This window comes from Trachurus trachurus, assembly GCF_905171665.1.
Source record: "Trachurus trachurus genome assembly, chromosome: 13".
Taxonomy (NCBI): Eukaryota; Metazoa; Chordata; class Actinopteri; order Carangiformes; family Carangidae; genus Trachurus; species Trachurus trachurus.
The window spans coordinates 31,393,629-31,420,897 of NC_139892.1; the positions used below are offsets into that span (position 1 = coordinate 31,393,629).

General features: G+C 43.7%; 1 protein-coding gene across 1 annotated transcript; it reads right to left on the minus strand.

Annotated features, from left to right (window-relative positions):
- Positions 1-34: 34 nt before the first annotated feature.
- LOC310995883 (rho guanine nucleotide exchange factor 26-like) lies at positions 35-27,269 on the minus strand. The gene is made up of 15 exons (XM_083985047.1): positions 27,098-27,269; positions 24,927-26,614; positions 24,238-24,289; positions 23,926-24,068; positions 21,735-21,791; positions 21,121-21,281; positions 18,566-18,718; positions 18,255-18,384; positions 17,594-17,668; positions 17,155-17,244; positions 16,494-16,648; positions 10,248-10,457; positions 3,121-3,191; positions 2,808-2,912; positions 35-1,730 (listed from the first exon to the last, which is right to left on the minus strand). Exons 2-15 carry the CDS (start codon positions 26,520-26,522, stop codon positions 1,588-1,590), a joined length of 3,141 nt encoding a protein of 1,046 aa, XP_083841173.1. The 5' UTR covers positions 26,523-26,614; positions 27,098-27,269; the 3' UTR covers positions 35-1,587.

A 27,269-nucleotide genomic window follows, 5' to 3' on the forward strand; every position in this document is an offset into this window, starting at 1 on the left:
ACCAAGCAAATAACTTTTTTATTAATAGTGGCTGATTAAAATATATAGGGTTGACTAATAGGTTTCTGCAATATAAATCTGTATTTTGAAAAACATAGCATGTTACAATTCAGGCTGTTTTACATATTTACATGTACACAAGATGATTTACAATAGTTACAAGTATGTGATTGAAATAAAAGGTCAGTTCATGCTTAGCTAATGACCTAGCTAATTTTCCCTGAGTGCAAATGCAAACCTTGGTCTGCTCTCTTCAGAGTCTAGATACTTGTGTCCTTCCTGCAGGATGTTCTGCCCACTACTGTCATGCACAAGAGCAGTGGGCTTGATATATGGCGTTATCACCAGTCTCTGACCAAGCCATTCATTTCCTTTAGCTGGACATGGCAACACTAAAAAGATGACTCACAGTGGACAATCAAATTAAAAGCAGGGCCAGGCAGGGCTGCTCGTCTCTTACCATCAGCACACAAATTAATTTCATCTTGCCTTTGTAACATCACAGATATAAATCCTAAGGGAGGGTATTTATATACACACTTTCAAGCTGGCATTGAGTGTGTGTGTGATATTTTTAAGCTGTCCCAAGTCATCGAGTGGATGGAGAGAATAATGGTAATTGTGTCATAAATGTGGAGTCTGATTCATGAGGGCGACATTAACTGGTGACAAACAGCAAGGTGGAAAACAGATCTGTGGCCCTTCTGCTTAATCACACAGATGACATGAGATTTTACACTTCATAAATGATTGTAATTCCTGATATTATCCAATTATTTTTGACTTGTGCTATTTACACAAAGTGCCCCAGGTTTAAGACAAAAATAATTCATTCGAACATACAAAATATTGTATTGGTGAAATATTACTGTGTAGTTTCACTTTCTATCAGATGCTACTGAAACATTTTCAACTGACAGACACAATGTAAAAGCATCGTCGATGTCACCTTCTTGCCTCATTATCACAATCAACATCCTCATTGTTACATAGTTACTGACAAAGCTCCCAATCACATAGCCTGAGCCTCATTAACAGGCTGCTGTCAGTTTCACGCTATTCTATCTACCTTACCTCCTATAGTGGTACTGTAATCATCACACTTAACACTCAAAAACGATTATGTTTTAAAACCAACATTTACATATTTGACAGCAGCAGTCTTGTAGGGTGTGACTTTGGCTGTGGGAGTGAAATCTTCAAACCAACTGGAGAATTATTAAATGTGATGAATTCCACTGTCAAACCATCCCACCCACACAGGGACTGATCAGTACTTAAGGAAATATCTGTCCTTCCACTGGTTTTGTCCTGAGCTCTAGTCTTTGTTATGCAGCTCAGACTTTATGGAAGTGGATGCTCAGCAGAAGTCTGAATTATGGCTTCATCTCTATCCCACTTTCCAAAGGGTCCAACATCCACGCAGCTCCCCGTTCTGCTCTGCTTGGTCCCTGAAGGCAAGTCAGTGGTGCTGTTATTGAACTCATTTGTCTGGGTTCACAGCTTGAAAAGGCAGGTCGCTGCTGTGTCAAAGGGTCACTAACAGCTGAGGAAAACCCTCGGTGGTTTCAACAGTTCTCCTCCCACTCACACATTAGTCTCTAACCCCTGCAGGCGGTCCATCCTCTGCACGTTCCGCTCGATGGTGGCCGGGCATGTTATCGGTTCGGCGCACTCGGCGAGGAACCACCCTCTCTCCCCATCGCGCAGTCGCTCCCCTTCACACCAGCCTGGGAGAGAAAAATGTATATATTGACGTGAAAACTGAAGCACACGCTGCTATTACTGTCTCTTTGCTTTTTGACGCTTGATCCTGTCTTTTCTTTAACATGAAAGCCTGTTGCCATGGTCACCACAAGGGAAATAACCTTTGGCCTCTGCGTATTTGTGTAGGTTTTTAAAGGGATAGTTCAACATTTTGGCAAATTGGCCCATTGCCATAATCGCTATAGTCATAGCAGTAGGTTCGTTACCTTTATTTGTCGGTGTAAGCTATTTTTAGAACGGAGGAGCGGAGCGGCAGGCTGTTCAGAGCTACACTATGGAGGCTAATGGAATTTCTTGGTTTCCCTCATCAAACTCATCAAATACAAAATCCCAAAACTCCAAAACGCTTTCGTGGACAAGTTGTGACCTGCACAATCACCACGCTATGAGATAATAATGGAACGTTACGAAACGGAGCCGTTTTCGAAGTAAATACAGAGTCTGCTTGCTGAAAAACTGTCCCTGAACGCAACGCGCATCAGCGGTTTTGCATGAATTTACCTCTAAAACAACTCTGTCTCGTAACGTTCTATTATTATCTCATAGCGTGGTGATTGTGCAGCTCACAACTTGTCCACGAAAGCGTTTTGGAGTTTTGGGATTTTGTATTTGATGAGTTTGATGAGGGAAACCAAGAAATTCCATTAGCCTCCATAGTGTAGCTCTGAACAGCCTGCCGCTCCGCTCCTCCGTTCTAAAAATAGCTTACACCGACAAATAAAGGTAACGAACCTACTGCTATGACTATAGGGATTATGGCAATGGGCCAATTTGCCAAAATGTTGAACTATCCCTTTAAACCAAGTCATCAAACAGGTATCATGTCCTTTATATTTAAAAAAAAAAAAAAAAAGGTGGCTGCTGAAAACGAGAAGGAGAGCAGATAAAAGTGCATGATGAAAGGGTGCGTCTGAAACAAGAAAGTGGAATATGAGAGGAATACTAAAAGGGGGAGGGGAGGCGAGTGGAGTGGAGCTTTACAAGGAGCAAGAGAGCACGGCTGAGTCAGAGAGGTGAGGGAGGTATGAGAGCTAACGCACCGTCTTCTACAGTCTGCGAGACCAGCACCACGTCAGCCACCTGCAGGGACAACTCATCTGGCTGCTTGGCTGTGTAAGTTCTGATCACCTCCATCTGCATGGCATCTGGAAAGTAAATACACATGTAAATGGATGCTGTCAAGTTCATAAATGACATTTGTTACACTGTTTCTCTTTGATTATAGTGCATCTATTAACATGCATGAAATCAAGTGGAGGAGGGGAAAAAAACACATGTCATCCAGTGGCCACCAGGTGGTGCAACAGCCTAAAAGGAGAAGTCGATGTCCAAGTGTGTTTGTGTGTAACTCACTGATTCTGTCCTCACTCTTCTTGTTGTTGACACTCTGGCCCAGAGCACTGATCCATCGAGCTCGCTCATTTCTAAAAGAACACACAACATTAAAAAGTCATTAAACCACTTATGAGTTCTGAACACTTAAGAAGAGTTTTAATTAATTTCACAACTGTCGAAAGTTGACAGCATTATAGGAGCTCACTTAGATTATGTGGGAGTTGCTCACTTCTTAAATTCCTAAAACGCTTAATGCATTACACAAGTCAAGTGTAATGTCAGAGGTGTCATTAAGCGCATACATAAACACAAGCTAAAAGGCTATTAAGACAAAATGATAATGAAGTTGCTCAGCGAGTTTTGTCTCCCCTCCCTCCCTCCCTCCTCTCGGTTTCTTGTGAAAGGAGCACAGAGGTGTGTTTTCAGTCGAAGCAAAACGAGGAAAACGGGCACAAAGGCCCATTCTCAGGTGCTGCTTTTTCTTGCTCTCTCTCATGTGTTTCATGGGGGTGAGGAGGGGACACTGGGTGGAGTCGCACAGGTCAGATTCCATGAAACTCTATCTCCTATTTCACCTGTTCCCATCTCCTACAGAATGGAGAGCAGAGGGGTGGATTTCCGACAAGAGCAGGAGGGGGAGGGCTAAAGGGGGTTCAGGAAATGAACTATGGGGGGTTTATTGAGGCCCTCTGTGAGTCAGCACCATCGGCCTGCATCATGCAGAAGGCAGTAGCATGCACAGACGATCACAGACTGACCAGTATTTGTGTGGACCCTCTTCACAGGGACCTCAAAAGGACCTGAAACGGGCAAGTCCCATGAGTCAGGCCTCATTATAGTGCTGTCATTGTACAAATGCTGTTCAGATCCTTTTCAGGACGCAGCTGTAAAATAGTGGGTCACAGCATCGCACGCACGGTATGAAATCACCTTTATGACCACTGCTGTGGATAAAACCATTAACCTGAAGGCCATCACATACACAACCTTTGGAATTGCACAATAAATGTTTCCGTCTTGGTACAGTTAGTCGCTATCAATGCAAAAATCCCCGATTAGTGATATGTTTTTTCCTCTCATATATTTTATATCCATAGTTTGATGATTTGTGTTGGAGCCTACCACTGTTCTACCACTGACTTTGGAAGATAACTCCAACCATGTGATGCAAATCTGCTCTTGTGACAACTATATTAAATTGAACTTTTTTCCTAAGTTAGTTCACTAAATGCATTAAGTAACACAACAACTGCTGTTTACGACCATATAAAAGAGGAAAGAAAAGCAACGCCATTGTTCATGTTCAACACCACCATATCCACATTGGTTACCCACAAAGAGGAGCAGCAAATCTTTTGTAGCGCCACATTTTAAGCATGAAACTGTAAGCTTATAGCAGGACAAGACACAAGTCTGACAGGGAAGACGTCAGCTTTACTGGTATTTCTTAGACAAACGCTTCTGCTGGATGGAAAGTCAAAGGATTAAAGTTGTTTATGTTTTGCGACATGAATCTCCATATTGAATCCCATAGCATCTGTACCAGTTGATAGTTACTATTTAAGTCTGAACCAAAACAATGGGTAACTGCCATTCACAGAGCCGTGATTTTAGCATGGATACAAAAGAAGGAAAAGACAATAGAAACACTTGAAAGCGGGCATCATCTTACATAACCCATAGACAAAAAGCAGCCTTTATGTAGCTCAACCTATTCTGCCTATAACTGTCCCTGAATGACAAAGCACATAACAGAGAAAAGTGGGAAGAGACTGGGTGGAGAAGGTACAGTAAAAATGAATACACACTTGATTATTAAGACAAACATACTGATTATTCTACTCATATTTTAGTAGACACCTATCAGGAGGTGAAAGTCACAGATCAGTCTGCGTCCACTGCTGTGGCTGCTAATGAATCACCTTCTCTGAACTTTCCTGCAGTTTAGAAGTGTTTTAAATAATAGACCGGACATCCTGTGAGAACAAACTTGCATGAATTAAATGATTTTTCAGTGAATACATGTTACACAAAAAGGAAGAAACAGGCTTCAGTCAAAGGCCTGACTCTGCCTGTCTCTATCTTGAATGTACAATGTCTGAGCTCCTCTGTGGGAAAGGCAGCTGTTAGACGTTGCTTTTGACAGCTGTACACACACATGCCCGGCATGTCTGATACATGTGCACATACAGCGCACACCATCAAGACAGGTCGCCTTCTCACACTTAAACAGCTGAAATACTTTATTGAAACTATGAATGTACAAATATTTAATATATCCTGCACAGGTGCTAACAGATAACCATGTGTTTAACAGGCACTTAATGGTTATCTGTGGAATGTGCGGCATGTGAAACAGTGTTCAGGTAAAAAAAAAACATATATATACAGTATATATATATTTTAAGGGTGTGTGTTTACATACAAGCATGTGACTAGTGCATTATGTACAAACAGCAGGTGCTTGCCATCTTCCCCCCTCTAGATGACTACAGGCCTGTGCAGGATCAGGTCTATTCATGGTACTAAAGCTCCCACTGCCTTTAACCATTCATCCCCAACCACGGGAGAATGCCAAGAATCATAAATCCATTGTCAGAGGTTCTCCTTTCACCTCCAAAAAGAAGCAAGGCCTCACCGCTGCACTGTAAAACCTCTTTCACACAAGCAGATAAAACGTGATGACAGCCTCCTCCTAACCTCTCTTCCCTCTGCCAACTCCAAATCACCACCAGGCCACTGTTTTCCATCTCATTTCGGTTTCATCACAGCCTCTCCTTCCTAACCCGTCTTGCTAACTCCTATCAATTTGTTTACTCCCAGCTGAACCCTTCCCTTGTTTCCACTTAACCACAGGTCAGAACAGCATTTGTGTACAATCCCTACTCTTCCAATAAAAACATGACATCTCTCTGCCCGGAGCAGACCAGTGAGGGGAAACTCCCAGGCAGAAGGAACGATTCCCATCAGCAAGTTTTTTCGTTATCATATAAACAAAAGCAGACATAGTAAGAAAACCAAAACAATCTCATAAATGAAAGCAGACGGCGTAAAGTCGGAAAAAAAAAAAGAAAAACCAAAAACAACTCCAGAGTTTGCAGCTTAAGTACAGACTCTCCCCTCGTGGTCGGGGCTGTTGCATAACCGGTGCTGCTTTGTGTTATAACTGCATATCTGACTAACAGAACTGTTTTGCTGCAGAGTTCTGTAGCCGCTCTGTTCCACTAATAGAGAAGCGCTATTCACTGAGTCTGGGAAGGACACAACATTGGGTCATGGGGAAGGCGCGCTGACATGCGCACACTGAACAAAAGGATATAAAGAAAAGGACAAGGACACAGACAGAAGAGAAGAGAATCACAGACGATGCTGAAGAGGAGAGCAGCCACACAGACGTCCCTGTGCCATCTCCACTCCAGCTGTCTGTCTGAATTCCTCGTGTATTACGCCACTGCTGCGCGCAAAGATCACTCTATTGTATGCTTCTTTCTCGGACCTCACACAGTGGCGCGTAGGCTACAGTAGATACAGGTTAATTGGCTTAAAGGTTCTGCAGGTGGAGAGCGAATGGAACAAATGAAACTGACAACTGAAACTAACCCCAACACGGACTGACCAACACAGAAAAGTCCATATCTGCTGTTTCATTTCCACAAAAAACACAGACCCGCCTTCGGTCAGAATGTGTGGAATTTCACATTGGAACCCGACCTGAGCTGCACTTAAATGAAGCAGGGAAGTGAGCAATACACAAGAAAACACAGCAAAGCCACTTCCTTGTTTAATTCTTCAAAATCACTGACGCTTGGACCTGAGAAGCCACACACAAAGTAGGGCAGCATTTGACTGCCCTGTCCTGTCCAATCAGCAATTTCCTTCTCAGGCTCTTTTTGACTTGAAACACACATGCAAAACAGGTTTAGTTTAGGTTCAGTAGGTAAAAAAACGCACATTTTGTCAAAGACAAAGATGGCATTAACTGAATCCAGAAAGGAAAAACCACACGCACATCCGTGCCAAAACTTTGGGCAGGTGCTGAGCCGATAACGTACAAAAATTAAAAAGAAAATAGAACGGCTCGCACACCACAGGGCTCCAAAATGCAGTCCATTTATTCTCAGGAGATAACATGTAACGTTTCGAGCAACAAACGCTCTTCGTCAGTTGTCTGAGTGTAACGCTTCGAGCAACAAAACACTCTTCGTCAGTTGTCTAACGAGGAGCGTTTGTTGCTCGAAACGTTACACATTATCTCCTGAGAATAAATGGACTGCATTTTGGAGCCCTGTGGTTTGCGAGACGTTCTATTTTCTTATTAACTGAATCCAGCAAATCATGTTTCACTCTGATGGAATGATCTGAAAAAAAAAAGAAAATTAATCAGCAAACGTAACAAATCTATTAGTTGTTTAAGTTATTTACCAAGAAAATAAACATTTTCTAATCCCAGGTAAAAAGTCAGGATTTGCTGCCAACTTAAATTTGAGCAGGAGGTCAACTAGCCTACGTATAATATTTGTAGCTTAGGAAAACTGACGAATTGATGGTTTTTCAGCATTTTATTGATTAAATAATTGACTGTTCCTCCATCCTGCTTTTTACCATTTGAGGTAATTTTACAAACTCCATGAGTGATCAAAAATATAAAATTGTATAATCTATAATGGAACTAGTTATTAGTTAGAGTCCCGACACCGTCTGTCCTGCTCACAGCAATTTCCGAGAAAACCTTAAATCTCATCATGTGTCCTCTGTACTTCATTACGCTCTGTTAGAAGACCAAAATAGGCTGGCTAATGTAACACCACTTCAATGTGTCATGTTGGGTTAAATCACTAAACTGGAATGAATGGCCGGAGGAAGAGGAAGTTATTCTGCGGTCATCAAAAACAAAGAGCAGACACTGGCTGCTGTCTAACGGATCAGATGCGGGACTGTGAAGAAGAGTCGGCGAGAGCGAGGCAACAGGGCAGGAGGAAGGATAGTCGTGGGAAACAGCCCGCTTAACAATGGGCTGCTGCTAGGCAACAGCTTAAACAATGCCTAGCAACCACTGTAACAATGGACGGTTGCCAGGGTCCCCCTGTCCTCCTCGGTCCATTCAGTATTACAGTGAGTGGAGCGCTACAGACACACACACACACACACATCATTACATCTCAGCCGAGGGCCCCAAACCCCAGCTATCAAAGGGAGGGAGGCCGGGGGCTTTCCACAACAACACACACTAGACAGAGGGGGCAGTCAGACAAGGAGATCCCCACATGTATACATGGGCAGTATCTAAAGGCTCAGTGGGCAGCACATTGAGTCATGTCAGTAAGATTGCCACCTACACAGGCCCTCAGTCAGTCACACTTAATGCTATTACTGCAGTCGCTTTGTTCTGCTTTTCACATCACAGCGACTTACAGCCTATACAGTAAGTGACCCACTCGAGAAAATAGTTTTAATTTTGAATCACCACAGGGAACAAATAAAAAACTGGACCATGGAGGTGTGTGTGTGACTGGAGTGGATGGAGTAAGGATGACACATAGGTGATTCTTCTCATGAGAGTTGTATCAATGCTGTCTGCAAGTCTAATGTGACATCTTTAGATGTCTTATATTTCCTTGAAAACAACCCAAACCCCCAAAATATTCAATTTACAAATGACAGCAAACAGAGAGAAGGGGAAAAAAGAAAATCCTCATATTTAAGAATCAGAAAATTTATTTTTCTTCCTTGCAGATGGCTTAAATTAACTGATCCATTATCAAAAGTTGCCTGCTGATCAGTTATCTGTAGATTGTTTCACATTAATGAGTGTAGCTAAAAGTTGTACTCTTGGCCCTTAGGCACCTGTAGCTACCTCGTGCTGAGTCATTCTCAAGCTGTTGAAAATAACCATTAGGCTACCGTCTGATCTGAGCCCTACTGGAAGGTCATTCAATTACCTCCATTACAATTAACTTTTGTTTTCGAAGTAAATTGGATGGATTGAATCTTTACAGCATACATGGTTATAGAGTGATACACTCTTAAAACATTTGGCTGATTTGAGAGATGGTTTAAAGCAGCACTTTGTACAGTGGAGCTGAACAGAAGGAGGTTCACTGACTACACAGGAATGAGGAGGAACAGGCCGTGTGTGTGCATATGAAAACACAGCATTACAAAGCTTTGATCCACAGCAAATAATTAAACTGTGTGCGTGCGTGTGCCATGTTGTGTTTGTGTACATGTGAGAACGTTGCTAACACCAACTAGAACAAATACGCCCTGTATGAAGTCCAATACGACAGATCTCCTTTGTGTGGGTTATGTAATCCATGTAAATAACTTCGCTCTTCGGTCAATTCACTCTACAAAGAGCGATGGACCTGGTGGTGGTGGTGGTGGTGGTGGTGGTGGAGATGGGCGAGGGTGGTTTGAGTTTTACCCATACAGCTACAAGTAAGAACTTCAAGGAGCTTCAAACCAGCTGAATGTATTTCTAGGTCAGCTGTGTGAGTAATCACTGTGCACATGCAGTAAAGTTCAGCATACTTTAAAGAAGGAAACTTGCTTCCCTCGTATAGATGCTTGTGTTGCAAGACGCTCTGTCAACAAAACAATTATCTGGTACAGCTGCTCCACGTTACAGTGCCACTGCAGACTGTAAAGTGCAATAATAAACTCTATTTCCTAGGTCACATGAAGAAGAGGAGCGAGGCTCAGGCTGCATCTAGAGAATAGATGTAACAAAATATGCCTGGGACCTGTAATGGTCTAAAATGAGACTAAGAAATAAGAGCTAAGGAGAGAAGGGTGAGGGGATTCTCTTACATGTACTTCACGTTAAAAAGCACACTAGGGCACATAAAGGTAAAGATAAGGGAGTAGGAGTCTGTTTCAAGGTGAGGAGCAGATCCTGAGCTGTTTTGAATCCAGCCATGGAAAACAAACTCTCTCTGCCATCCTGACTGGAAATCAACCCTTACCAGCACCCTGGCCTAAATGTGTGTACGTACAAAGATGCAGGAGTGATTTTATCCAAGAGGCAAAAATGATTCACCAGTTGATTTACAGCAGATCTCGTAAATGTGTTGAGAACGCAAGTGAAACAAAAACAGCAAAAGTTACAAGGCTCAAAGGTTGAGAAAAAAAAAAAGAGCACTCACAGCAACTCCGTCCCCAGGATCATGGGCACTTTTTCACCGGAGTGGTTGCTACGGAAACGCAGACAGAAAAGATGGTTGGCGCCGGCTTGCCGGGAGCCGAGCATGCCGGCGGTGGTTCTGACCGGTGACAGGTGGAGATCCTCGGGCTGGCAGGAACCCACCCAGATCTGGTTCCTCAGGGCGTAGTCTATGACGGTGTAGCTCTCCTCACTGACAAGACAGAGAGAGACAGAAAGGGTTAACAGAGTTTCACTTCAGGTATTCAAGATGGAGGTCTGGGTGATGGATTTATTGGCAATGGAGACCTAGAAAAGTGTACAAGGCCGCCACTTTGGATTGTTACTCCGACCGAAGTTGGACACTCACATTACAACAACTGATAAAAGCATGTTTGCTTAAAAATGGACACAGTCCACCACACATACAGACACAGCTGTATACTCACATACACACACACATTGTTGTTTTGGCAGAAAACTATGAGAAATTGAATTTGACAGTCAAATTAACTCATTCAATAACACAACTCCTGGAGGTGCAGCCACGAGCCAATACAGTTGAATACACATGCAACATAAACACAAATGAGACCAGTACATTTTACATTTTGTTCCATTTTGCAATATAATGAAATAAAACTTAACTTGGGTTCACTTGGGAGTCAGACATAAAGGTGTGGTCTAAAAATCCAGATAATAAAATGCTTCTCTGGCAGCTTGGTATTAAAACAGAAATGTGGATTCAGCTTCTTTTCCTCAACTTCTTTACCAAACATTTAGACAAACATTAGTATCATTTAACTTGAGTTTGTTTGTGTTACTCTTTCTCAATGATTCCTGTGGGTCTGTTGAAAGCCTCCATCCACCACTGGTGTAATGTGCACTTCAGCCCTAAATGTTATAAAGAGAGCTGAAAAGAGACTAATGGATGTCATGGCAAAAACATTTTTCACTAAAGCTTAAGAGCATATTCTAATATTAAAAAAAAATACAAAATATTTCAAAAAAATTCAGAGCTGCAATAACTGATTGCATAATTTAAATACACCATTTATTATTGTGTGCCTTTCTGCACCATCGACTGCCTAAATATCAAGTTGAAGTTCATTGTTTTCAGTAGAGATCCAGTTTCTTGGTGCCTCAGCTGCTCGACCCCCGAGAGGCTGCAGACCGTGAGGTTAATCTAATTCACCTGGATTTATAAATCAGATGTCACATTATGTCTCACAGTCGGTGCCAGTCAAAACTCCACATGTTCAGCCGTCTACCTGTCCTTACACTAAATCAGCTACCCTCTGGTTCCTCTAATACATGCCTACATTTCCCATGGGTGCTTTTACCTGAGCACAACCCCGTGTCTAGCGGTAAACACAGAGGTAGCTGGAAACATCTGGAGCTGATTGAGAATCGAGTTCGCTCTAAAATGTGTGTGTTTTTTTCCACAGCGCTCTGGAGAACGGGAGCTTAAGTCCAGATCACATGTGTTTTATCAACCTGAGAATGGAGCTTTGAGAGACTGCTGGATTCTTGTAAACCAGCATACCCATTAGTCTAGACACTCAGGCCGTGCACACACACACGCGCATACACATAAGCAGAGACAAAGGCAGCAGCTACAAAAACAAACACTTGTAAGCAGTGTATCTTACCCATGTCTTACTGTCTCACCCTTTTACCAACACACACAAACCCTGCACTCTGGTGTTGTGACTGGTTGGGGAGTCCAGATACGGTTGGAAGGTTCTCAACAAGGTTCAACTGTTACTGCTCAGCTCTTATTGTTCAGCACCAGCAGTCAGTCAACTTCAAGACTGTTGCCCACAACCAATTTACCTCTAAGAGGAGAAAGAAACAAGAACAATGGGAGGCAGATAAAAGCAGAGGGAGGGAACTGGTGATCTGTGCACAAGGATAAACAAACCAAAGAGAAAATCTAGAAAATATGCAGATTTTCAGTCTTCCTGAGTTAGATGAACAAAGGACACCACTCTGAATATGAAGCTGTCAGTTAGCTTAGTTAAAGCAGAAGTAAGTGGAATGTTTGTGTTAATATAAGTCTTAAATAGTTATATCTTCCGACGGCAATCACTTACAGTATAGCCTATAGTGTTTGGTCTGAAACACGGGTCTGTCAGTCACTCTGCTCTGCTGTAAGCCCAGGAGAAAACTTTCCTTGTATTCTACAACCTTTATCCAATGAGGAGAGAGAACGGCATAAAGGGGCGGTCCTCTCTGTGTGTGCAGCCAAGGGATGCGCGTGAATGTGGTGACGTAGGGACGAGGGCGGGGACTGCTAACTCCATCGGCTGACAGAAAGTTAGCCAAAACGACCGGATCGCTTACTTCTGCTTTAAAGGTGTTCAGAAATATTACACTAATGTTAGGACCCACAGTGGGCTCAAATTCAATTTTCTTTTCTGTACAGCTTTAACATTTTTTACCATAATAATGTACTTAAAGTTTTAAATGGGATTTTAGTGAGTAGCAGATAAATGAATGTGCAATAGTGCTTGGTATTTCAATATATCCCACAATGAGTAAGGAGTTAGGAGTAAAAAAGAGAGAAAAACATTACACGCACCAAAAATAATGAAAACATCTACATAAAATTATAATTATAATTCTAACCCTTATAGAAAATGTAAACTGGCCTCCCTGAATACTGTTGGGAAAAAATCCATACAATATTCATTTTCAACAGAAGAAAAGAAATCTGACTTTCATATAACCCAAAACCCTTATGATCCCAACTGGTTTCTTCCAATAAAAAAATAAAAAATCCCAAGTATTCTTGGGTGGTAAAATAAGAATCTCTGGATTTCAGGGCAGCAGTATTTGGCTCCTCCAGGCTCTACAGGTAAAATACCTGGAATACCATTTACATGAAACACCAGGATGGGATGGTGAAGAATCTGCATGTTTGTGAGGTGAGTTTGTTGATGTGCATGGGCGGATATGCAGTGTCAGATCATTGCTAAACAGAGGAATGAAGGCGGGAAATGCATCCTGTGTGGAAATGTATACGCAAAGAACAAAAAAACGGAAATACTAGGAGACAGAGACTGTATCTCATCACATCAACCACCTACAGGAAGACAAACACACAACCCTGCTGGTATGAGAATCACTCCACTGTTTGAAACAGCACAGACACCTTTCACACGTCATCAATACTGTGCCAGCTGCCATCTTGTGAGCGTACAACAAGTTCTCCAACACACAAGCCGAAGTGAAACAAATCCTCAGAGAGATGTCGAGATAGGATTCCAAGCGTACGCAAACACACACACACACACACACACACCGCTCGGTGAAAGCATAATGTTCTGGTGAGAAGTGGGAGTGTTGTGACTATAGCATCGAGGGGCAAAAGTGGAACAGTGTGTTGGGATTACAGACTTACAGACACACACACACAGGACAGACAAAAATGCCAGAAGGTCATGATGACTATCAGAAAGAACAGAGTTAGAGAAAATACTGTAGAGGGATGGAAACCTCACCCTCAGCACTACTCAGTGTTTAGATGATGCCCAACATCACAGAGGAAAAAAAGGGGGGAAGTGAAGATGAGAGAGGAGCCAGCTGGTGTGGACTGGCTGTTATGTAAGTGTTCCAGTGAGCCAGAGTGCAACACTTTCCCCCGCTGCGTGACAATAGGCCAGTCAGACATGGAGCTGGTTTGCAACGGCTAGTTTCTTCTTGGATCAAGTCTGAACTTGATAAAACAAACACATTTGTTAAGCTTTAAGTCTCACGAAAGTCTTAGCGGATGGTTTATCTCCACTCCTTCCTACAATAAGCCGAGGGCAATGAACAATAAATACCAAATATGTAAACAAACAAAAAGCAAAAGAATAAACTTTGTTTTGTTCATTCTTAAATACTTAGGACAGGGCTGAAATTATGAGCATTATTTTTACACTTATTTATTAGTTATTCTCTTCATTAAACTCACTTACTGTGTTTTATTTAATGTCCGAAAGTCAGAAGAAAAATTATCTTAAGTTTTTAAATGAAAACCCAGAGTAATTGAATTCACATCACTACACAGCATCAATAACAATAAATCCTCACCAGAGGAAGGTGGATCAGCAATTAATTAAGTGGCAAAATAGTTGTGAGTAAATTGTGTCAACCAGATTTACAACCTTTATATAGTATCTCAACCGAGAGGCAATGCTAAATTCCACTGTAATGTTACTTAATCCAAACCACAAACAGCATTTTAGGATTTGCAAGTAAGTAACACAGGCTAACACCCACACACGCCCCCACAAACAGACACACTTGTGTTTTCTTTCTCTTGCATATCGAGAAAATCAATCAAAAGGAGTGAAACCATTCTCAGGTCATAGGTATGTTTTTCTCTGCCATGTAAGTGCTGTTGGTTTGGCCTTTTCACCCCCTCCCCCTCTGGTTTTTTCTGATATTCCTGGAAATGTAAGTGAAAGGATGTGAGCATTTGGTGCAGTTAGCAGCTTGTAACCCACACACTCCAGGCCATAATGACAAGGGAAGGAGCTGTTATACCATTATGTCTAGAAGGGTGTGTGACCTGGTAGTGCCTGGCTGGCCTTGTGTACCCCTGGTGTGTTTTTGTTTTGATGACTGCAGATGGAGTGCAGTGGAGTAGCGTGCCACAGCAGGGCTCCAGCGCTACAGTACAAACCAATATTATAACAGCTTCTCCCATTCAACTGTGCACACACACACACACACACACGCCGATTCTGAAGCACTCCCTTTCCCAAATCCCTCGTCCAAAAACAGGTTTGACACCACCCACTGCTGGAGCCGGCCGTCCAGGATCAGATTTCCAGAAAAATATCACAAGGAATTTTTCTTCTTCTTTCTCTTTTTTTTTTAAATGATTCTTCGGAATTCTGAGTTTGCGAGTGGCGGGACAATCAGTTCCAGACACAGAGGGAGATGGACGGGAAAGGATTTTTTTTCCTGGCACAAATAGACACACATGTGCACGCACACACCCACACAACACGCACGCAAATGAAAACCACATAATTCGGAGGAAGTTGTCTTTATGGCTCGCTTCATGGTTCTGCCTAAAACCAGAGGAAACAGGAGGGGGGGACGCGGACAGACGACACAGCTGACAATGAGCAGGTCCACCAGCTCCACGTGATTCACGGCTCCACGGCGTATTGAAACCTCTGAGACCTTCATAAAAGGAAGCTTAGATCCATAATCCTAAGTAACAGTAGGTTCAGGTAACTGCACCTGTTCATCTTCATAAACACAGTAACACACCCATGCAGCAGGGGGACAGCGAGGGGAAACCAGTGCGGGCGCTGTGATTGTGCAGTGCACTGCAGGTACCAACCCTTCTTAAAGCAGAAGTAAGTGATATATTTGTGTTAATATAAGTCTTAAATAGTTATATCTTCCGACAGCAATCACTTACATAGAGTGTTTGGACCGGAACACGGGTCTCTCAGTCCCTCTGCTCTGCTCTGAGCCGAGGAGAAAACATTTATCGTATCCTACAGTTTTTATCCAATGAGGAGAGAGAACGGCATGCAGGGCTGTGTGTGCAGCCAAGGGATGCCGTGAATGTGGTGACGTAGGGACGAGGACTGTTATGGTGCGTTCAAGGAAACTCGTAACTCGTGTTTTTCCGACCTGTGAAGTCATACCAGTTCAATCTGGTACGAGTTCACGGGTCGGAAGTTACGAGTGGCCGTTATAGTGACTTTCACAGGTAAAACAGGTCGGAAAAACACGAGTGGGTTGCCTGGAACGCTACAAAGTCGTAAGTTGTGAATTGAAGCTGTAATTTACGGTTTCAAAAGCCTGCCTGGAACGCAGCATTAGCCAAAACGACCGGATCGCTTACTTCTGCTTTAACTTTATGCAATCTTCCACAGCCCTGCTGATAATGACTTAAAGCTGCTGCTGCTGTGACGCAACTGCTATTGTTGTCGTTTCATGTTTTGTCATTGTTTCATTCTTTCTTTTCAACATGGACATCTTTGTTTTTTTAATCTGAGTAGAATCACTTCCCAGAGCAAGTTAAAACACGAGAACAATGTCACACGCCCTGTGCCCAGGGACTTAGCCATATGCAGTTCACACACACACACAGTGACAACAGACGGATTTTGGTTACACTTTCACCTTCAACATGTCAGAACAGGTGAGTAACGAGCAAAGTCGGCACACCAAGGTTATGCTCACACCAGATAAATCTAACACACAGAGAGCGTCTGTGCACTGTCCAGCTCACCTCTTCTTCCTGGTCACAATCAGGACGTCGTTGAAGAGGAAGAAGTAGACCTGTTGCCGTGACGTCCGCTTGAGGAAGATGCCGTTGTCTTCCACAAAGGCCGTCAGCTCCCCTCTCTTCACCATCCACCTGGAGGATGACACCAGGGGGAAGGGCTGCAGGAGAAGAGGTGAGGAAAATGTGACAGAGAGAAAAAGATGACAAATCGAACCAAATAAAAGTATTTAAAAAATGTCGGTTACTGTCAGGAGATGCTAAATCACAGTTTGTGTGTGCATGTGTGAACAGCTGGTTATGTAGAGAGAATATGTCCACTAGACATCTGTGAATCCCAAATGTGCCAACAGTTATTTCCCACACTACTTAGACACTCTCGCACCTGCCAAGCCTTGTGTGCGTTACATGTGTAGATACTCGCCGGGTGAGTGACGGTAATGCGTGTCTTATTGCATCTGCCTGTGTGCACATGCCAGTGTATGACTTCATGACGCCATGTTCTACATTCCTGATTAGGATCTAAACAAACTGTTTGGCACTTGGGAAATATTCTTATTTACATGGTTGCTGGGAGACAGAGAGCAAATCGGCACACCAGCCAAAAAGATAAAACTAGCTTGTTTGTGTCAAATGTATTAGTTTGAATAGAAGAGCATGTCCCTACCTTGATTTTGAACTCCAGCTGAGAGTTAATGGTGTACATCATTTCAGTTCTCTCCATTGTGCGAGCTCCTTCATTACACTTTCTGACCACCTGGACACACACACAAAAGAAATGCACACAAAATTTGTTAATCACACATTTTCTGGTGTGATAAAATATATTAGTAACAGGGGGATTAGAAATGTTCGTATTTTCGTCACAAATTCGTCACCAAAATATATACTTGACAGTGACTGCCTCTTAGCCTAAACCTAGTTTCATTCAGTTAAGAACAGTCAAGTGTTGTCAGTGTTGTTACATATCTATAGCAGAATGGGGGAAAAGAGAGGCTGTGGAGATATTGTATGTACAGATATGTGTCAAAGTAATGAAAATATGAACACATAAAATCCAGATTGAGGTGTGTAACATTTCAGGTGGACTCCTCGAACCCACTGACCTTGCTGACCGCTTGTAAAGCCTTCTTACACTCTTCATATTGCGTCGAGTCTTTAGGCGTCTTCTGACAAATTGTCTGCAACACAGTGGGGGAGAGGTGGACGTCAGGGCACAAATCACTTACAACAATTCATACCATTAGAAAAAAACCCAGCATAAACCACACTTTTGCACAAAAATATCCACAACTCTTCATTTCACGCAGGCACACTCCACACTCACACCAGAGGCCTGACAAAATACTGATGCGTTAAAGGCACTGTGGGAAGAAATGAGTTGAAACCAAACTTTCTCAGGATCCGACAGCCTCTGAGTTTATGAGCATAAAACCCAGAGTCCCAAGGGAGACACTGACGGAAGACGGGAGAGGGGAGGATGAAAGTAGAGCACAAGAGAGCAAGAGAGGGAGGCACAGTAGGGAAAGAATAACGCGGTGCCGAGGGAGGCATGAAAGCGAAGAAGGAAAATATTAAACGAAGAACGTGGAGAAGTGAAATCAGTTAGCATTATAAAGGATTGATAAGGTCACGCAAACGTCTGTGAGGTCAGAACACACCCCGAGTGGAATTAGTCAGGGGACTATGACTAATCAAACTGTTGCGTAAGAGCGAAAGTCTTGTATTTCCAAAGCCCGTGCTACTGTTTGTCTTGTGTGCACTCACATCCATGAGCAGAGGCAGACGGGTGATCCTCTGCATGGGCAGGATGAGGAAGGAGATCATGGGGAGGTTCCTGCAGTCTGGGTGGCCCTCGATCCTGGTCAGCACCTCCTTAAAAGCTGGATTCTTGGACCTGCAAAAGAGACGATAGAGGGAGACTTGGAGTTCAGAAGGAGGAGTAACTGATGATACAAAGAGAAAGTATGGAGGGGAAAGCAAACTCCCCGGTTCAAAGTGTCAGGACAGTCATGTTGGATCACATCTGAGAGAGATATGATAAGACCGCATGTTTGTGTGCTCGCTCGGTCACTCACACCAGCCTCTGCAGGGTTCTCTGCTGGTAGACCTCATTGGAGCAGTAGGTGATGTAAGGATCAAAGTTGGACTGAGCGTGCTTGCAGACGATGTCGCTGATGTCATCGATCACAATGCTCTGTTGGTGCCTTTCCTCCAATTCCTTGAAAAACCTGAGCACGGGATGAAATAAAGGGATTGTTTGTCAGTGATTCACACTGTAGATGGCAATAGTTTGAGTCAGAAGCATCAAGTCATGAGACATCCCACACTAGGGAAAATATAGGATATAATGACAGATGCAAAAAGTCAGCAAGGCAGGAAGCACGGCCAACACCTTTCTCCTCAACCTGCTGTAAAGATCACAAAAGAGGAACTCCCCACCTCTTAAAATAGACATAGCCTACCATTAACCATAACACAGAGGCTTTTCCTCTTCCTGAGCACCACCAGATGGCCGGTTTAACGGCACGCCACATGAGAGCTTCAAGGGAATAAGTGTTTTTGCATGCTTGTCCAAGGTGACAAACAGGAAACTGTCGCACAGACACAGGACGCTGACCTTGACTGGTTGGACCAAATTTGAGCTCATCTGCAAAAGCACCTCATGCCCCTGCAGAGCCCCATCCCTGCCTACTCCACACACACACACTGTGCTATTCCTGTCGATGGCAAACAATGCTTGTCGTGTAGCCTTGTGTGCATGCCTGACCCAGCGCCCTCTGAACTGTAACCTTTCTAACAAGGGCACAAGCACACAAGCCAACAGAAAATATACGTGCACACACATCTACACACATATTTCACCCTGTCCTCTGATCCATGCCCTGAAGGTGTATCCACACAGCTACAAGTTCAGGCCGGGCTCCCTCCTGGGGTAAAACCCACTGACCCCAATAACAGCATGTTGCCAGGAGGGGAGAGGTCAAGGGATGAGAGTTAAATCAGGATGCTGAAAATAGAAAAGGAACTGCACGAAATTAGACTGCTGACCGGTTATGAAAGAAAATTAGAGTTCTACCACCACATACTGAGGGACACAACACTTATTAGGCCTTTATTGGGGACATGCTCTTTCTCTCCTGCTCTATATCACACACAGTCTAGACAGGAGTCTGCAGGTGGAGAGACATTCTGCCGTTTTCTTTGAGAGGCTAAACCCAAAGCCTGTTTCAAGTGAAACATCTAGTTTTACCAGTGCCACAGGGCTCTTCATATCTTTCAATCTGCTGTCCTTACGACTCCCTGTCCTCCACTCTCCCTAGAGCTATGCAGCCCTAAGTATTCAGGTGGGGAAGGGAAGCTAAAGTATCACATTAATGTGTGTGGCCTGTCTATGGGAATGAGAAAGGGGGAGATATGAGCTGCAGCATGTCTGAACACAGTAAGGAATTGTGGAGGAATTTACAGGTACCCCTATTTATGAGTGTGGAGCATGGGAATGAGGTGTCAAATGCTGTAAATATCAATCCACGTGTAACTAGTGAAGCTCAGAGTGTGGGGGGTGATATCTACAGTAGCTGCTTTAATCCTGATAATGGAGTCACATTCACATGTAGGCGCCACATTGTATGCAAGGGGGAGAATCTGTCCCCCTCAGGAGGGGGTTGTAGTCCTCACATGGAATCTTTGAACAAATGTCATGAACAGTTGTACGTGGGAGGCAGTAAATACCCAGCATGGATGCACACACACACACGCACACACACACACACGCGTTAAGCACTGTCAACTCAATGCTCAACCTCAGCATTCTGCAGTTGCATCAGAACAAGAGCAGACCCTGTTACCCATAATTAACACAAAAAAGCTGACAAAATCCACAGATCAATCAATCTTTCAATCATTTGTGGAAATAATGATGCTTGGTCCAGCACATTTGCTGCTGTGCCAGCACAGTTTTTTTTTTTTTTTTTTTTTACCAGTTTCATGCATGGTTTCCATCGGTTTATGGGATCCTTGGAAGTTAATGGTCACCTGGCCATGACTGCCATTAAACAGTCCACACACATGCACTGTAAATCATGATGGACAGCTCAGCTCAGAGGGCTAGAGTAACAGCGGCAGATTTTGGACACTGCATTTAAATGCGCTAACTCTAAAACCAGGAAAATCACTGACATCCGGTCTGCTTTTGATTTCCCTCCGACAGTGAGGAATGTTCCTGGTGACAATATAACCTTTAAGATGTTACATAATTGTTTTTTTTGCTCCTTTTTGTTCCACTCAATTTGGTCTCTGCTTCTTCACAAGCTCTTTTTTCTCTCCATCAACATGTGACATTATAGATGGTAAACTCACAACCGACCAATAGAATAGTATCAGCATGCAGTAAATGGTGTTTACAGACACACCTCACATGGAATGAGTGTGGTGCACCAACTGTTAAAGTGCAGTTAAACAAGAGCATTATCCAGCTCATTAGCCAAAACCAAAAACCACAAACACTGACAGGGTGAGTTAAGTCTAAAAACACTAGCTACTTAATGTAAAACATTCCTACATGAATACACACAGCAAAGTGTTCCTGGTATCAATTCTGACCACAAATTAAAAGAATAACTCAACCACTTACTTTTTGCTCCCCTCACAGACGTCGGTAATGTTGGAGAAGAGGTGGTGGTGCTCAGTCTTGGTCATGGCCTCACTGAGCTCTGCAGAATTCTTGAACATGCGGATGAGGATTTCCAGACTGTGGAGATAAGAGTGCTCCGACGAGATAACCTCGAAAATGGCCTGATGAAGGACAAGAGAGAGGGAGTTTGTGCTTTTGTTCCACATGCAACATTTCCTACTGTTGGGCCTTTCAATCCTGAGTCAGTCGGAGGAAGGTTGTGATATGAAGGCCTACCTGTGTGTGTGCTTGGCATGTTATTCAACAACGCCATGCACTTACATAAATCTGTCAATCAATTTAATAGTCCTAGTCTTAATATGACATGGATTCAGGTTAGTACTGTAGAATTTATGTCCTTCTCCTCCCCTTTACAATGCATTCACTTAATGATATAATACTCCATGATGCATGTTTCCTGCTGTACTCCTTTAATGGATTTTTTATTGGTCTAGTGGAGTTTACAGAGAGCAAATGGAGAGCTCTTCTCCCCAGTGTTTGGTAGGTCTTAACTAAATGCATGTGTTGTATTAGATTCTCCCCTAACCAAACAAAGAGTAAAATATAATTCCCACCTCTTGTCTTTTGCGTTCTTCCTGACTCATCCGCTCAGACAGACCACTTTTCTTTACCTGAGGGGAAAACACACTTTGTGAAAAATCTGAGGAAGGATTTTAAAAAAGGCATGCATGCAAAGATTAAAACACAAAGTCTCACTTGTTTGACTACTCTAAGATTTTCTCAGGTTTAGGGCCATTTGCATTTTAGAATGGGTGTGTGCGTGTCTGTGTTTGCGTGCCACTGTTGTCCCTATATACAAAGAGAGGAGCACTTTACATACCACACTGAATAGAGAGCCAATTAAACTGTTGTTAAACAAATGGGGGAAACGTTAGAAATGTCACTGAATAAAGATGCATGGAGTAGAAATAGGAAATTTGTTGTATGGGCAAAATTTTTAGGGGAAAATTGGCAAAAAAAAAAAAGGAGGGCAAAGTGTACACACGTGTTGGTATGTGGCTGGCATGAGTTAATGCTGAGATATTTGAATGAGACTGAAAGAGGCAATCTTTTGGAACGGACAGGGCGTGGAGAGCTATTGAATTAATCAGCCGGTGGTTTCTAGACTGCAGGTAAGGTTAAATAAAAAAACAAACTTGCGTCTAGTGTTTCAGCACATACAGCCAATATGACCTAGGGCACATTCATGTTAGACCTCACCAGATCACACATGCAGGCAGAAATCCTGAGAGGCCATCTTTCCCTACTTCCATTACCTCTAGTCTTATTTTGGTATAAAAGCACAAGGAAGCGATACTGCTCCTGGAGCAGCCTCCTTCTCTCTAGTATCTGCCCTGAAGCCTTCAGCAAACACTGAGAACAAACAAACCCGCAGTAGAGCAAATATCTCTATTCCTTTCACACATCCTTTTTATTATTTAGCACTCTTACTCTCTTCTTGCTCTCTTCTAGCAAACATCCAGTCTTCAATATCAGTGATAACCATTGCTATAGAGCTGATTTTTTTTTTTGGTTTCCCTTATGCCAATTGAACTTTATCCTGATTTGTAGTTTCACTGGGAGTAGCAGAAACACGATCAATAAGGTGTCATTATTCAAAGGTTCCCTCTCTGAAGCTCTCTGAATCTAGGTTTAGTTGTTTGAGCTACACGACACAGCTCCACTACCTGACACTACAGCTTGTAATCCCAGCAAACATGACCTTTCTGTGATATGATATGCCGTCAAACCCTTAATGGCAAGAGGTGCTATGCCCAAAGAGAAAGAGGAGGGGCGTGGAGATTAAAACTTGCATATCTGGTTCTCGGTTTCACTGGAAATAAACATATTTCCTGTCACACTATGGCACTGACAGCACCTTGCCACAATTTCCCAGAAACTGTGATAAAAATTCCTGATGAATTATGTCTTGTATTTTGTGGAGAACACACTCACAGATCTGCAGCTGTAATGCAGCTGTGGCGGAAAAGAAAGTTTAGTGTAGTCCTGGTCAGGCTGGTAGAGTTGAACTGTGCTCAGTTCATTTGTGTGTCCTGCTGACATACACAAGATGACCAGAGACACTGTCTACACATCTTTAGTTTCAATCAAATTTCCTATATATTAGAGTCTGTGTGGATTTTTTTCTCTGGCAGGCAATTTCAGAACTAATCCTAAATACCTCCTTGGCCTGTTTTGCTCCCTCATCACCACGTAAACCAAACAAACACATGCGAATGCCCAAACAAACACATGCGAATGCCCAAGAAAAAACTAAATTAGCCCATTCACTTCCGCTATCCTTACATTCCAATCCCTAACTATGTTATGTAATGCAGACCCACTGCACTTCTCTCTAGAGGCAGCATTTTAAGCATATTTTCAGTCTGACGAGTATGAGGAGTGTGCCAACACATTGGCATAAGGCCCAGAAGTGCTTCCAAGGCTTCCTGTGGGTCTGGCTGACTGTCTGCCTCCCTGCCCACCCGAGTCCTAAACCAAATGCTTCTGTGCTCCTTGATAAACACAGTCAGGAGCAGAAGAAGGCAGAGACGGTGGGAGGATGGGTATGGACTGTGGCCAAACTGGATATGACAGCATTCTTCAGAGCACTCAAATTCCAAGACGCTGTAGCACAGAGTGTATACTGTATGTTTGTGTGTGGAGTGGATGTTGAGAAAGAGTGAGAAAGACAGAAGAAGAAAAAGAATGAAAGCTACCACAAATCAAGTGTGTGTGTGTGTGTGTATGTGTGTTATGTCTGACCACACTGAGCTGGCTCCAGAAGGTTCGTATGGGTCTGTACTGCACCACGATGCCGTTATCAACACTGGGTTCTTTGGAATCAGCATCTTCATCTGAGTCATTGTGCAAGGCCTTCTCCTGGTAGTTCTGGTACAGCTCCTCCTCTGAAACATCCAGTTTTTTGACATCCATTATGATTTAAATTGTGTTTAGGTGGTTCGAAAAAGGCAGATATTGGTTGTTTGAGAGAGCAACAGGAAAGAAAACCAGGCAGTTAAGAGGAAAAAAAAAAAGGTGGTGGAGGAAATAAAAACACAGATGTGTGTTTCTCACCCTCACTGTCAAATGTCCGCTGACTTGTCAAAACTTTCTTCTTATCTGGATTCTGAAAGAGAAACGTAGCACAGATGTAATGACTTGGACAAATGGAGGGAGCAGCCATATACACAGAACAGGTGTGTGTACCTCCGTCACCTGTCCATGACCTGTCAGTGACCCCTTCGGTGACACCCTTTATTGACCCCCATCTAATTATACAACTATTGTGGATGTAAGTGTGTATGTGTGGGCACTGGGCACAGCGTCACATTACATCATGTCTGCTAACAACCACATTAATTGTTTCCTTGTAAGGCTTTGTCCCAGCTTCTGCTGCTGCTAAGTTTGCTCTACAATACTAAGCCTGTGTTGTGATTTTATCATTTCTTGGACTTTGCCCCCGATACTGAAAGTCCATAATGAAGTAATCTTTGTGCACAGTCAAATATAAACCCATCAGAAGGATTACGAATTAACTACATGCATCTCAATACAATACGAGGAGTGATTTAAGCACTCAATAACAAAATGGCTTTCAGGAGTTTGTCTCCAGGCCTTAACGCATCAAGTGAAATTACTCCAAGTCCCATATGTGTAAGTAAATTAAGTTGATTTGAATATTGCCGGATACTTCAAATGTTTGTTTCTTGGGTAAATTTCAACACCTCCCACCACTACTTTTTAGGACTAACAGGTTTACCCACCTTGTTTTTGCCAGTGCTGGTCAGCTTTTCTGTCCCAGGGCTGAAAGGCTTTGAAATCCTTGGGCTGGCGGCTTTGGGTGTTCCCCGACCGACAAGTTTGGGTGTCCCAGGACTGGAAGACTTAGGCGTTCCAGGGCTCGCAGGTTTGGGTGTCCCAGGACTGGGAGACTTGGGCGTTCCAGGGCTCGCAGGTTTGGGTGTCCCAGGACTGGGAGACTTGGGCGTTCCAGGGCTCGCACACTTTGCCGCACCAGGGCTAGGGAGGCTTACAGTGCCTGGACTTGCTGGGCTGACTGGTGAAGCTGGATTATCCCTGTCAAGCCCTTTGATGACGGGCTGCAACAACCTATGGACCTTGAGATCTATGCCTGGAACCTCTAAGTCTACTCCACTCACAACAGCCCTCCTATAGGATGTACTCCTCAAGCCTCTCCTGAGTGTCCCCGGGCTATCGCTCTCTCCCTCCGTCCCCTCAATGCAGTCCCCTCCTGTGGAAAAGTAGGCTCCTGTCTCCACCATGCTGAGGGCTTTCAAAGCTCTCTTGGATTGATCCACCCCCAGACGCCCTGCCAAACCCTGGCCTTGCTGCCCACAGGGAGCTGCTTTGCCTTGCCGAACATCAGACGCTAAACCCTTGGGAATGAGCTGCTGGGTGCCCATCTTCAGGGCAGCTGGACTGTGGGTGCTGAGGACGATGGAGGGAGTGATGGATGGGGACAGAGACGGAGAGGGGGAGGGGGAGGGGGAAGAGACGGAGGAAGAGGAAGAGGCGAGCCTGGTGTCCTGAGAGGATGCAGGCGAGGATGGGGACAGTCTGTGGTGAGCCTGTCCTCGATCCGCTGGCGATGGGGAGCGAGGAGTCGGGGGGTCTGAAGAGTTGAGGGAAGAGAGGGAGGGGATGCTGGAGGTGGAGCTGTGGGAGGGGGTAGGGGTACGGCAAACTGGGGGAGAAGGGCTGGATGCCGACGAAAGGGAACACAGTTCATGGTGGTTGTAGTTGTTATTGTTGTTGTTAGGGGTGCGTGGAGACAGGACAGGAGAGGAACCGTTCAGAGCAGCGGCTTCAGGTGAGGGTGAAGTAGTCCCAAATGCTATCTGGTCTTTCTGTGAACCCAAACTGAACGGACTGGACATGCGTTTCTGGGAGTCCAGGTGGCACGGCTTATCAACCCATGCCATCTCTCCATTACCGGTTTTCCCCCTGTCACTTTCTCCATTACGCACTCTATTGTCCAGCGAAGCAGATCTGTTATCCTCAGACCTAAATCTGGACAGTGAGAAGCGTCCATTGGAGAAATGTCCGATGCTGATACTTCGAATGACTCGAGATTTCTTGGAGGGTTTGTGTAGAATGTGTTTCAGCACCACGGTGTTCCTGCCCGAACTCTGAGGCGCAACAACCAGTCTCTCAGCAGGTTGGCTCAGGGTGAAGGAACACTTGTCCTCCACAGGGAAGTCTGTTGTCACGGCCCCATTCGTGTGGTAACTGAGGGGTCGCGGTTTGAGCTCCTGGGGTTTTTTACAATTGTCTGTGCGGCGTTTCCACAAAGGAGTGATGTTATTATTGGACAGATCTACATCATTACCAATATCCATGGTTGCAATGTCTCTGTGTCCTCTTCACTGTCTGTTCAAACACACAGGTCACAGGGGAAACACTGCAGCCCTGTAGCAAACTGATCTCACCCCTGAAGATAAACAACAGAGGGCAAAAACAATCAGTATCAAAGAGCTCAGTGCTCTGTCCAAATTCCCAAAGTTTACTCATTAACAGAGATTCAGAGCAGATACTGGGAGCTAAACTTAGGAAACAGGAGGGCATGCAGAAGAGAAGCCAAGACGGTGCAGACAGCTGATAATCCTATTGTATATGATCACTGTTGTGAAATGCTTTAATCACAGACACAAAGCTGACAGGATACACTTAACCGTGAGCAATGCCAAATGTAAAACAATGCTCCACAGCAACAGAGGGCTTAAAGACCATGCAAGTACTTTTTTTGTTTTGTTTTATCTCCTAGAGACCACTTAAAATCCCAACAATGATGTGTAAAAGAAAATCACAACACAAACGTATGCTTTGGTTATATCGAGTAAACAACACCAGAAAGTCTCTGTCATAAGAAGTCTGGAAAAGAAATACATTTTTTTGTTTTGTTATTTGTTCTTACCTCTAATCAGTGGCTGTGCTGCAGAGTGCGGTCATTGTACCTGCGCTGTCGGGAAACAACTTTCCTCTTCAGCCGAAAGTTAATGGGCTTAATCCAGCGTGGCATCGAAACCGAATAAAGTTTGGGAGAGCGAAGTTGGAGCCGCAGAGACACTGAAGTGACTGTGCGGTCG

Bases quoted from the DNA above. Each gene is read 5' to 3' on its own strand.
- LOC310995883 (XM_083985047.1), bottom strand. From the start codon at position 26,522: ATGGATATTGGTAATGATGTAGATCTGTCCAATAATAACATCACTCCT. The intron at 24,069-24,237 runs GTGAGAAACACA...TGGATGTTTCAG, and splicing joins GCGGACATTTGACAGTGAGG to AGGAGGAGCTGTACCAGAAC. The intron at 3,192-10,247 runs GTGAGTGCTCTT...GTGTTCTTTTAG, and splicing joins ATCCTGGGGACGGAGTTGCT to AAATGAGCGAGCTCGATGGA.